The following is a 13,356-nucleotide window of genomic DNA, read 5'->3' as shown; positions in this document are numbered from 1 at the left end:
AGGCCCAGGGCTGAAATTTGGGTCAGGCTGCTGCTTTGGGAGGACCTGCAGACCTCTGTTTTCTATCTAGCTCCTAGGTTTTCTGCCCGGGGCTCCCTGGTATTTTTTTTCTCCTGGGTGTGCCCATGCAGCTCCTGTTACGTCTGAGCTTTGGCATGACCACTAGTACCCACTTGTGCCCCTTTTCTCAGCCATTTGCTAGGGAACTGTCAAGTAGCCGTGTAAGTGTGGGCCGGTGCTCCACTTGCTCTTAAAAGGCTCGGAAACTATGAGGGGCTGGGGGAATAGCACGTTGCACAAGTTTGTAAAATGGGAGGAAACTAAGCGAGCAAAGGACTTCCTCCGTGCTTGTGCTTTTCCTTCATTGCAGCCTCTGCAAGATGCAGTCGCAGCACACGATGGTGCTGATAGTTTGCATCTCTCATGGGCTTAGCTCACTTGAAGGGCTGATCTTGAGAGAGCTGCTGCATCAGTTTCCATGACATTCTGGGCTCTGGTACTGGGACAGGTGAGAGCTTAAGATTAAGTACATATCTTCCCTTTGCCCCTTCGAAAGGGGAGCATCCAGATGGTTAGCAGAGGACGGGCCCGATGGCAGCAGAAAGAGGTGGGTTCTGTTTTCTCAGCCAGCACGCCAGAGCCTGTTGGAGCGCTTCATCTCCTAAGTAGAGGGAGGTCTTCTGTGAGAAGTCGGGACAGCTCTGAAGCAGTTATCTGCCGCTGGGTGATAAATGCAAAGTGATCTCAGAATCTTCTGCGACTTTTCAAAAATCCGAAACTAGCTACTTGCTGGTGAGGAGTTACTGTCAAGGTTTTAGTTTCATTTTTAATTTGAAATGATTTGTCCCCATCGTAATACCTACAATACGTGGGGTTACACTACTAAATGCTAAGTTGCTCATGTTAAAATTGGTAAGAAATGGCACCAAGCCCCCAGTTCTGTTTCGGTCAGCTCTGCTTCCAGAGTTGCTTTGGCCTCAGAGGAGAGTCACATCATCTACAACAGGTTGGGGGAACCCTTTGGGCCTCCTCTGGATGTCCCTGAACCCCAAGGGCAACAGATAGCGAATTTGATGCTTCCTATATGCACATGATCAAAATTCCCACTTCCTGATAGCCCAGGGAACCAACCCAAAGACTGCTTTAAAATGCTGTTTGTGATGCACATCAGGATAAACAGGGCTTCCCCAAAGAGCTGACAGTCTGGCAGAGACGGATCTGATGATTCATAGAGGTAAGAGAGTGTGGGATTGGCTCAGCAGGACGGGGGACCTTGTGAGGCGAGCCAAGGGTAAGAGCCCCTCAGAGGCCTAGGTATTTGGGGGGCAAAGTGAAGCTGGTTTTCAGTCCTTGCCTTTGTCTTGGTAGAGAAAGGAAAGATCTCACTTGGATGCATCTCTCCAAAAATGTCCGTTCTTTTCCTTGATTTGTCTTTCCTGCATTCAGGAGTGTCAAGCCAAGCTTGGTAGGAATTGCAGAAAAGTGAAATGCAGAAGTTTTATATTGGGGTTGGTGTCATTTCGGGTTCAGACCAGGATCTTTGAGCTAAGTTGTGATGCTGAAGTGAGATGTAAAGCTTCTGGTCAAGTGGCAGGCTGTTCCATCTGATTCTCTTGGCCTCTTCAGACTCCTAGACCTTGCATGGGTCTCAGACAAGTAGCTGTTGTAAGTAGGGGCTTTTCTGCTTCTTCACTTATTTAACTGCTCTTCTTGGTGTAGCTTCTTCTTTCCTTAAAAAGAAATAAGGAGAAATGCCTTCCTGTTTCTATCTAACAACTGAAGGTGCTCTTATCCCTTGGGGAATCCTTCATCGGGTTCAGTACTCACCCATGTCATTGTGTAAAATATTCACCTGCCTCATCCCAGACACATGCAAAGACCTGGAGCTGTGTTCTGGAGGATTCTGAGCTATGTACTAGAAAGGAAACAGCTACTCAGAAGTCCCATTGGGCTTTTCTGGGCTAATTTAACAACATGACAACAACAAATAAATTTTGATGTTTTGAAGTGGTTTTCTTATTCCATGGCTGATTCAAAGCGAGGTAGCTTGGTAGTAACTCAAATTCAGAATGAGATGTGCTATGAGTATTTTTTCCCTTGGACCCAAGAAATAAAGCATTAAAATCTGTCTGGCCTGAGAAAGGAAATGAATGCTATTTATAACTCAGGGTAGCATAAAGGGTAACCTAGATTACCAGGGCAGAAGCCAGTGAGAATGTTGGAAAAACAGCCCCTGGGTTAGTCAGTCTCTTAATACGTAAAATCTGTGTGACTGAAATCTGTGTGACTGACGTACCCTTTTAGCACAGAGAAAATGAATTTTCCTAGATGTTTATCCTACACGTGGAAATCTTGCCCATCATCTCCACCTTTGTGGGAAGCTCTGCAGGCTCCTAAGCAAATTAATTTGGCCCACTTTGTTCCTTTAAACAAAAGAGAACAGTGTTCCTTTTTCTTCCTCCTTCTGTCGTTCCCTTCTCCGTTTCCCTTTTCGTCGCACCTAACCTTGTGTTTGTTTCTAGAACAGGAGAACCCCCTGAAGACTTTTCTTTCCTTCAGAAAACAGTTTGTTGTGGAATTCTACAGTGGGAGCCTAGAGCAAGCGCGGTGACCCACAAACGTTCACTTAGAAGGGGCGCTTTGCACAGAAAAGTCCTCGGGGACAGAAGGTTCAGGAAGAGGGAGACATCAATATTTATTAGCAGAAAGACAGTTTGGGGACATAGAAGCTCACTGGCTCGCTTGTTTTCTTTGCTGCTTAAAATCTACTGTAACAAACTTGTAGATTTTACAAGTGGTGCGTATGTGAACTAAAGCTCCAAATGTGAATGATGAGGATTTTAACAAAGTGTATGTCTACGTGGCTGGATACTTTAATTTTTATTTTTGTTACTGCACCTTGGTATCATACTGGACATGTCTCTTGACTTTCCTCTCTTCTGTCTGTAAAATGGGAGTGAATGTTTGCTTTCTAGAAGGTCTCACAGGACCGAAGGAATGCTCATTTAGGGGTGGTTTCCTCTGGGAAGCACATTTCGGAATTGCAAATGCCCACCTCTAAGAGCTTAGAAACTGGCTGCCCTCTTCAGGGCCTTTCCTAGGCTGGTTTCTTCCAAATTGCTACGTTCATTCTCCTCCTCACTCCTTCCCTCCCTCCAGTTTCTTTTCTGTCAATATAATCCCTAAAAACCTCAGTCATCCTTGACACTTCCCTCTCCTATGTCTAATAACCAAATTCTGTCCGTTCTTTTTCTGCCATTTAAAAATCTTTTGAAAATTAAAAAAAAAAATTAAATCCCCATAGTTCATGTTGGTATCCTCTTACTTGAACTAGTGCAGTGGTGTCCTTACAAGTCTTCCTCCCCTGTCTCCTCCTCCCTGGGGCTCGCCTTAGAACTTTTATCATGCCCTACTATTTTGTTTGTGAACGTGAATGCTGCGCCACTCCTTGTAGCCTGAGGAATAAAGTTCAGATTCTTCAGCATGGCATTCAAGTCCTGCGTGGCCTGGCCTCAGCCCCCCTTCTCGAGTCTTATCTTCCCCAGCTCACCTTCATTTCCTCTTACTTTAAACCCGACTGCTTATTATTTCTGGGTAAAACCGTCTGCTTTTTCATCTCTTTGTTGGCTGTTCATTCAGCTACATTTTTACAGGCTCGAACTTGCTGCTTTTAGTATTTTGCGTCCTCTCTCCTCCCCAGATGCCAGCCTAATGCCTTGTACATCAGTAGGTGCTCAAAAATCTGTTGTCTTTCGAACCCTCTAGACCCATACATTTCCTAGCCCGAGTGCTTTGTCGCCTGAAGGACGCCTGCCGCCTTCCTCTTTAAGCGGGCTCTGTACTTCTTTCCACCCCCAACCCTTCCTGGTTTGCTCTTGCCACTTCTCTTTCAGCTTTATCACCAGACCACAGACAGTTCACAGAAGGCCCAGTGAAGAGAGAACCTGGAGGAAAAAGTCATGTCTCCAGTAGCCTGTGACCACTGCAGCCTGTGGCTGAAAAGTAATTGCACAGTCGTCGTCTTTCTCTTTGAGCTAAACTAGTGATATTTAGTCCTTGCTAACCTAAATTGGATTTGCACAGGGGACAACTTGGATTCTGAGTCCGGGGCTTAACAGGTTTGCAGGGCATGGGATGTGTTTTTAGAGATGTCTCTGCCCATGTTAATTGTTAAAATCTGTGGTACTTTTTTTAAAGCCATGAGATTATGAGAAATGTTTAAAATGAAAAGAAAGGAAGAGAGAAAGAAAAGGGAGGGAGGGAGGGAAGGAGGAAAGGAAGGAAGGGACTAAGAAGCATGGTTATTTGATTTTTTAAAATTTATTTATTTATTTATTTATTTATTTATTTATTTATTTATGGCTGCGTTGGGTCTTTGTTGCTGCGTGCGGGCTTTCTTTTTTAGTTGCGGCGAGCGGGGGCTACTCTTCGTTTCGGTGTGCGGGCTTCTCATTGCGGTGGCTTCTCTTTTGCAAAACACGGGCTCTAGGTGTGCGGGCTTCAGTAGTTGTGGCGCATGGGCACAGTAGTTGTGGCTCACGGGCTCTAGGTCACAGGCTCAGTAGTTGTGGCTCACAGGCTTAGTTGCTCTGCGGCATGTGGGCTCTTCCCGGACCAGGGCTCGAACCTGTGTCCCCTGCGCTGGCAGGCGGATTCTTAACCACTGCGCCACCAGGGAAGCCCCCGGTTATTTGAGTTTTACGAAAGTAACAGAACTATTTGGGGTGGTAGCCAGGCTGAAACAGGAATCATTGGCTCTTTCCATTCTTTTTAATGCTGGGTGCCCCGTGCTATGGGCTTCTCTCAAGAGATCCCTGCCCAGTGTGTGCTATGTACTTAGCTCTCCTTTGGAGTCAAATCCAAACTCCATGTGGCATTCAAAGTCTTACAGTTTGGCCTTACATATAATAAAAATATATTCCTAATAAATTAAAAAAATAAAATTGTATTTATAAATAAAAATTGATTACTGTTATGACTATTATCATTAGCAGTTAACATTTATTAAGCACTTACTGTGGGTCTGTGGGCCTTACCCTGAGCACATAAGTTCTGTAAGAGAATGTCCATTTTTCAGATGGAGAGACTGAGGCTTGGTGAGAGTAGGTGACATGCCTGTGATCACTCACCAGGTCAGTGACAGAATAGAACTCAGGTCGTCTGTTTGAATCTAATGCTTGAGCCCTAACCCCAGCACTCTTCTTTTGTATCCCCTGATGCTCCTCAAACAAAACTTTTCATTTCTACTTATTTATACTACTTTTTGTTACTTATTTCTGAGCATATCATAATGCCGTCTCTTTGTGCTGAAATTATTTCCTCTGCCAGAAATGCTTTCTGAACCCCACATTTTTCTGATAGTTAATATAGTTTTTGATTAAGAGCACAGTCTCTTCACCCAGATTCCCTGGGTTTGAATCCTGGCTGTACCATTTATTAGCTGTGTGTTCTTGGGCAGGTTACTTAACCTCTCTGTGTTTATCTCAGTCTGTAAAGTGGTGATAATAATGCCACTTACCTCATGGAGGAGTTGTGAAGATTAAATATATGTACAGAGGTTAAAACCATGCCCGGCATGCAGTAAGCCTTAAGTATTTGCTATTAATATTATTCATGGTAATATTACTATCATTGTTATCATTAACGCAGCCTGACTTGGATTCTGGGTAGCTGAATCGGGGTCTGTTTATCTCCTTGTAAAGTGAACGAATCTCTTACTGGTATGTGTTGCCTTGTCTTGGAGAGGCCATGGGGCGGCCCCCTGGTGGTGTGTACACAGCATTGACAAGCGTTAATCCTGCTCGTTTGAACTGCCGGGTAATTTGCTCACATGGTTTTGCAAGTTCATCTAGTGTGCTGGAAATGGGATGCCCAGGCCAGTGACTGAGGAGATGAGAAGGGACACCGCCTCCGAGACCCATCTAGTAGATGCTCAGGAAGGGCAGGACATGATGTCCACCCCGTAGTGACAGCCACACACTTACACAACCCGTGGAGACCATGGTGGTACTTTGGCTTTATTATCCAAACGGACTTAATCCTTCTCTCCATATAGTACTTACCCCTAAGAGTTTATAGTTTTATTGAAGATGTTGTGCTCATGTTGGCAAAAGGAGAGGCTGTGGAGTCTAGCAGATCTGGCTTTTAAGGTCAGCTGCACCATTTACTGGCCTGGCTCTGTGTCCTTGGGCATGTCTGCTACCTGCTCTGGGCCTCAATAGCCTTATTTGTAAAAGGAGGCCAATAATCAGAAATAACACGTGAAGCACTTAGCACAAGCCTAGCTATTAGAGGGGACTTGATAAATGGCAGTCATCATTATCAAAGCAGTGGGGGGTGAGGAGCAGTAGAGCAGAGGGGAGAGGCTAACCGTTCCTGCATATGTGCTGTGTGCCAGGCATTGTGCGAGGCTCTTGACCCATTAAGAATTTCATTTGTTTATCCTCTTGGCTTCTGTGTAAGTTCAGTGGTGTTATCCTCATTTTACAAATGAGGAAACAAATTAATTTGCTTGAGGTTTCCTATGAGGTTATGGATGGAGCCAGTGAAATATCTAGGTCATTTTATTCCGAAGCCACAGGACTTTTCCAAAAACACTCTAATTTCCCTTAAAGTTCCAGACAAGTCATATAGACAGGAAGGCGTTCAGAATTCGGAGAAATGACTGCCGAGCTTTAGTGTGGTTGAGGAGGGCTTGATGATGGAGGGTGGAGGAATTGAGGCTGGACTTTGAAGCAGAGGGGCCAGAAAGTCAGAGTGAGGGCGGCGTGCATGGGGAACCTGTCTGTTTAGAATTGGCTGTCTTTGGGAGGTGGATGGTGAGAGAGAGCAGGACCAGTTTGCAGAGGGCCTCTTGTGTCAGTCCAACCAGTTCGGACCTTCACCTGCAAGTAGTGGTGTAATACTGAAAGTGTTAGAGCAGGGAGAGATGAAATCAGGGTCTAATCTGGCCAAGTCCAAAGACAAAATTGGTAAATCGGGTAGGGAGAAGCAGGAAGATCTCTTAGTTGGGAGGCTCTTGAGGTAACAGGTGAGGAGAGGATGGCCTGGAGGAAGGCAGCTGTGAGAACAGAGAGATGGGTGGCTGACTGGCTCTGGGGGCCTAAGGAGAGGGGTAAGCGGAGGGCAGGGTGGCAAACCGGGCTGACAGAGTGATGATGGTGCTGGTGACAGCAGGGAGAGCTCAGGGGCAGGCCCAGAGGTCACAGCACAGCTTTACCTGGGACCCACCCGTGCACAGAGCATCTTGTAGAAGTCCCCAGTGGACAGTGCAGGGCCTGAACTCAGGCACAGCTGGATAGCTCTGTTTAGAATTGACTGTGATGGCTGATGGTTCTTGTAGAAGAGAAGAACAAGATCTAGAGCTGCACTGGCCAGTATTGTAGCCTCTAGCCACATGTGGCTATTTAAATTTACTCTAGGTGAATAAAATAAAAAATTCAGTTTCTCATTCACTCTTGCCACATTTTAACTGTTCAAGTGTAGCTAGTGGCTACTGTTTTGGGCAGTGCAGTTGTAGAACATTTCCATCGTCTATTGGGTAGTGCTGGTCTGGATCTTGGGGAGTACCTGTAAATAACTGGGGGACCTGCAACGGGGAAGCAGAACAGGAGGAGGAGACAGAAGGAGCCATTGCATTAAGAAATAATGTTGCTGCCTCTTGAGCAATTCTCAAAAGAAATAGAGTACTTGGATTTTGGTTTGAATTTGCTTTTTCTCGTGTGATGTCATGTTTTTGGAAAAGCCCAGACCCCAAGTCAGTGGCAGGCCTGGCTATAAAACATTGAAGTGGAGGCCATGCCTCCTGTCTTTGTTTTGTGGATCTGGGCCTTCAACAGGTCTGGTCTGGCTTCTAGAGGACCTTTTGGCCATGCAGTGAGGGGTGGCCTCGATTAACCGTAGAAAAGAAGACAGCAGCCATAGGAGGTGGATACTGTTACCTTTGTTCAGTTCAGGAAGCAGAAGCTTAGAGAAGTGAGATAACTTGTTCGGGGTCATACAGCTAGTAAGTAGCAGGGCCAGAAATGGAATCTAAGTCTGACTCCAAAGCCTGTATATAGTGATATATTGATATATATATCTATATCTTTATAATATATCTATATCTTTATAATATATATATCTTTTATATATATAATATATCTTTATAATATATATAACATATATATTATATATATATCTTTATATAATTATAGTGCATTTATATATACATATATATAAATACATCTTATTTTAGCTAACTTTGAAAGTACCTATAAGCAAAAAGAAAAAGCAATCCTATCACCGAGAAATGACTACTGTTGACGTTCAGTGTATACTTTCCAGACTTTCCCATCTGTATATGTATTTGTCTAAATTTATATATGTGTATTTATAAACATGTGGTATATAAGTACATAGACATATATTTCAATCCTTTCTGATGCATATAGGCCACACTCTTAACTACCACCTTTAATTCCTTATCAGCATTTCTGAAGTCCTAAAAGCTCTGAAGGTGGAAAATAAATTTTTTTTGTAAATTTGGCCCAAGCTCAATTTGGCAGTAACATTTGCTTGAACTGACAGGAGACTATTTATAGGCTTTATTTATCCCACTAAGTGTTACTACTCATAAGTTGCACTGAGGAACTACTAACGTTATTGGTTTCTGGATGTTGCCTCTGACTGCTGTGGTGCTGTATAACACGGTACAGGTTATGTATTACCTTTCTAAAATGTCCCAAATTTTGAATTCCAAAATACACTTGGCTGCAAGGGTTTCAGATAAGGGATTGTGGGTCTGTATTAGGTTATAGTGCTGCCTGGGCGAAGGAAGGAGCCTCCAGGGTCAGTGTTACCTGTTTAGGCAGGCATGTGAGAGGGGTTTGGGTTCTGTAAGATGTGCAGTGCAATGCACAGAATTCGCAAGAGAAATGGAACACTCTCTACTTCTGTACATCCGGATCAAGCTGCAGTTGTCACTCTGGTTGACCTATTAGGTAGGCTCTTACTCAGAAATGGTTTCAATTGTAGGTGTGAAAGGTGGTCATCAGAAAGCACCCAGAAATGACTGTGAGCTTAACCCCTGCCCTGAGGTTGTTTGCTCAGTGTGTGTTTACTGACTGCCTGCTATATTTCATGTTGCCGTAAGCCAGGGGCCACAGAAGAAGAACGTTAGCTCCTGCTCCCAGAAGCCTGTGGTCTAGCTAAAGAGGAAAGATTGATAAAAAGAGTTAAACGCGGTTACAGGGTATTCCCTGGCGGTCCAGTGGTTAGGACTTGGCGCTCTCACTGCCGGGGCCGGGTCCGATCCCTGGTTGGGGAACTAAGATCCCACATGCTGCGCAGCTCGGCCAAATAAAATTAAATAAGCCTGGTTACAATTATGATAAATGCCTTGATAGAAGTAAGCACTGGGTGTGTAAGAGTAGAAGGAGAGGGCCAGAGAGGGCTTTTCGAAGGAGATGACCCCTGAGCTGAGTCTTGAAGGGTGAGTTTGAAGTTCAATACATGAAGGTGGGTTTGAGGGGTGGTTAGACTATACCCAGCATCAGGGGTGGGGTGAAGAGGCAACGTTTAAAAAGATAAATGGTTGCCCCCCGGCCCGGTCGCTGCGCAGCTTGTGGGATCTTAGTTCCCCAACCAGGGATCGAAACCGTGCCCTCGGCAGTGAAAGTGAAAGCGCCTAACCAGAGTCCTAACCACTGGACTGCCAGGGAATTCCCTTAAAAAGATAAATGGTTTTGATGTGACTGGATGGGGGGTGAGAGAGGAGTGGTTTGAGTGGGGGGTGGAAGATGGGCCTGGAGAGGTAGTCTGGGGCTGATGATAAAGGTCCTTGTATGTAATACTTAGAGGTTTGGGTTTTACTACAAACGTGTTAGAAGTTATTAAGGGATTTTACACACAGGAAAGACCTGCTCAGATTTGTGTTTTCTTCTAGAGGTTGTCAGTATGCACTGGAGGGGGTGAGAATGGCGGCAGGGAAATCACTGACTGTGCTCTCCAGAAATAGTAAGGGCCCAAACTAAGGCATGGCAGTAGGGATAGGAGAGAAGTTCAGGTATGAAAATATTTAGGAGAGACGATTTGTAGGACTTGGTGACCGAACATGGGAAGAAAGGAAAAAAATCCCCGATGTCACGTCTTCGATTGGGTGACAAGGGACTGCAGGTCTGAGGTTGGAAAAAGGGCAGCGTGGGAGTAGGGAAGCAGAAGAGGAGGAAGGGCAGGAAGCTGTGGCCGGAGAGGGGACCGTGGGGCTGTGCGATGGTAAACTTGGTAAAGAGCTGCTGACAGCCGGCTTCCGTACCAGATTCAGGAGGGAAGAGATTCCGAGAAGACTGCCCTGTGGCTGGAAATCCCCCCAACCATGCCTTAACATTTCCTTACATGAAGTCATGGATGAAGATGTTCTAGTTCTTGCTGGACGGAGTCCAGAGAAAGATACGGGGTCGGGGCATCAACGGGACGCAGGTCAGCAACGTGGTTTTCCAGTCAGTATACTGCCCACTCCTGGACGGAAGCCGAGTGCACAGGGACAAACCACTTGTCCCCAGGAGATGGCCTGACGGAGTCCTCAGAAAGCACTGACATGCAGAAACAACACCTAAGCGTTATTCCTGAGTTTGCCGTTGCACGTTGTAAAGCCCTATGAGATATTTTTTAAGTACCTACTTTATAGATGAAGAAAGTAAGACATGAAGAAAGGAAGTAACTTGTCACACAGGAAGATGATGGTAGAGCTAGACTTCAACTTAAGTTTCCTGATACTTGCATTTGACGCCTTGAGTACCTGCTATGCACCTGTGCTGCTCCAGGTCCCTGGGAAATAGCGTAAAGATGACGAAGTCCCCACCTCATGGGGCTTACACTTTAGCGGAAATAGCATGCAATGAACCGATGAATATATATAAGATTTAATATCAAATGGTTTAGTACTAAGGCATAGTCTTGTCCTCAGTAGGCTTACTGGCTAAGTGGGGAGACAGTTACAACACACAGCAATCAAGCCTATTGTGGGAGAAGTACAGGGAGCTATGGGAACATCTGTGTCAGGGCATCTGACCAGTTTGGGAGGAATCAGAGAAGGCTTCTTGGAAGAAATGGCCTCTAAGATGTACCTATACCAGGGGTTGGCTAACTACAGTCCCCTGGGCCAGATCCAGCTTGCTGCCTGCTTTGGCACAGCCCATGAGCTAAGAATAGGTTCTACATTTTTAAATGTTTGAAAAGAATTAAAAGAGAATAACATTTCGTGATGTGGAAATTATATAATATGTAAACATCTGGGACCATACAGTTTTATGGGCATACTGATGCTTATAGCTGCTTTTACACTATAATGGCAGAGTTGAATAGTTGGAGAGACTATGTGGCCTGCAAAGCTTAGGACATTTACCCTCTGGCCCTTTACAGAAAAAGTTTGCTGACTCCTGGCCACAGGATGGGTAGGAGCCAGCCATGTAAAGCAGAGTGAGGAAGAAGGAAGTCGGTTTCTGATGGGATCTTTGTATAACTGCAGTAACTTTAGTATACTTGGAGTATGGCGTTCAAGGAGGTAGGGGGCTGTGGTGAGTGATGTGGCTGGAGAGGTGGGCAGGATCCAGACTGGGAAGAGGCTTGGCAGCTGTATTAAGGGGGTTGGATTTATCCAATGGAGAGCTTTGAAAAGGTTTTAAGTCATGTCATTTTTTCAAAAAATCCTCTGGCCACAGTGTAGAGATTGGATTAGAGAGGGTGGGGTGAAAGAGGAAGCAGGGAGACTAGTTGAGGTCTCTCTCAACTAGTTCCAGGGAATTGTTGGTAGCCTAGGCTAGTATAGTGATTTTGGGGATAGGAGTATATTGATTGATTTGAGAGGCAAATTAGGAAGCAAAATTGAAAGCCCTTGTTGATTGATTGGAGGCATTGAAATGTAACTATTTTCATGTTTCAAATGATTGTGTTTTCTTTTTCAATTCCAAGGGTTTGTTTGTTTTTTCTCGTTCTTGTGAATGCATGGTTGACAAATCCATGTTTAGTAATAGTCTTCAGAGCAGAATTCCTTAGTGATGTTTCATGCCCCTGGTGCTCCTTGTACCTTGTGGATCGAAGCAGCATCTTTCTGTGGCCTCTTCATGCTGTTCCCTGTTGATTTATTTTATTTATTTATTTATTTTTGGCTGCGTTGGGTCTTTGTGGCGGTGTGCGGACTTCTCATTGCGGTGGCTTCTCTTGTTGCGGAGCACCGGCTCTAGGCGCATGGACGTCAGCAGTTGTGGCGTGCGGGCTCAGCAGTTGTGGCTCGCGGGCTCTGGAGTGCAGGCTCAGTAGCTGTGGCGCACGGGCTCAGTTGCTCCTCGGCATGTGGGATCTTCCCGGACCAGGGCTCGAACCCTTGTCCCCTCTATTGGCAGGCAGATTCTTAACCACTGCACCACCAGGGAAGCCCCCATGCTGTTCCCTGTTGACAAGGGATCTGGCTTTTAAGGAGCAAAGAAACAGTAAATTGGCAGATTGATTTTCCTTTTCCAGTTGGTCTTGATTTAACAACTTTCCCCAAATATTTCTTTGTTGCAAGTCCTTGGGCTCCTTGGTTTTCAAGGCGCTACGTTGACAATGGCAAGCACTTAGGGCCTTCCCAATTTTACTTCTCTGACCCTTGCCTTTTTCCTCCGCGGAATTTAAGTCTCACTTGCAGTAAATGGTAATAACATCGTTACATTATATTTTATAATATGTTGCGTGGCTTTCAAAGTGCTTACTCATGTGTCAACTATTCGATCCCTATGATAAGCCTGAGAGGAAGGCAGGACAGGTCAAGTTACTGAGATCAGGAGAGGTTAGATGGTTTGCGCAAAGTCAAAAGGTTAATAAATAGCAGAGCTGGTGATAGAACTTAGGTCTGCAGATTTCTTAGCTTTGTTCCTTCTATAATGCACTCCGTCTCCAAGAAAAGGGGGGTCAAACTAGCTGGGACAGTTATGTTTTCAGTAGTAAAGACATCTGGATGAAATACTTTTTTTCCCCCTCTCTGTCCTGCTCTCTGGGAGCTTCATCCAGACACCAGCCTAGGCCTTTCCTATGGTTTCAAGCAATATGTAAACCAGCAGTCATTCCCAGACTACAGTTTGAGAAGCTGTGGTCTGTATGGTAAAGCATATGTAAGTATGTTTTAATTCCTTCCTCCTCCCCTTAGGTGATTCTTCCTTTGATGAGTCGAGACCAGATGGGAAGGGTCTGCTTGTGGACCGAAGCTCCCGGGGTCAGGATAAACCAGAAAACTTGCTCCCAAGGTAATGCAGCTCTCCCTTCACTTGTGCCTCTTAGGGCTGAGGTTTTCCTCACTGTAGAACTGAGGCCATTGCTGTGCACGATGTCCATTGTCCCACA

The 13,356-nt window shown here is 45.2% G+C and overlaps 1 protein-coding gene across 6 annotated transcripts in view; it reads left to right on the top strand.

Annotated features, from left to right (window-relative positions):
- Positions 1-13,356, top strand: part of INPP5B (inositol polyphosphate-5-phosphatase B) — a 43,395-nt gene that overhangs the window by 8,232 nt on the left and 21,807 nt on the right. For all 6 annotated transcript variants that reach the window (XM_057557861.1, XM_057557826.1, XM_057557836.1 and 3 more), the window contains one exon: positions 13,163-13,259. In XM_057557861.1, the coding sequence (XP_057413844.1) occupies positions 13,163-13,259 (97 nt within the window). The remainder of the gene's footprint in view (positions 1-13,162; positions 13,260-13,356) is intronic.

The sequence above is a fragment of the Balaenoptera acutorostrata genome, chromosome 1 (genome assembly GCF_949987535.1).
Source record: "Balaenoptera acutorostrata chromosome 1, mBalAcu1.1, whole genome shotgun sequence".
NCBI classification, from domain to species: Eukaryota; Metazoa; Chordata; class Mammalia; order Artiodactyla; family Balaenopteridae; genus Balaenoptera; species Balaenoptera acutorostrata.
The sequence above is the reverse complement of the archived record's forward strand: the minus strand, read 5'-3'. Positions and strand labels throughout refer to the sequence as shown.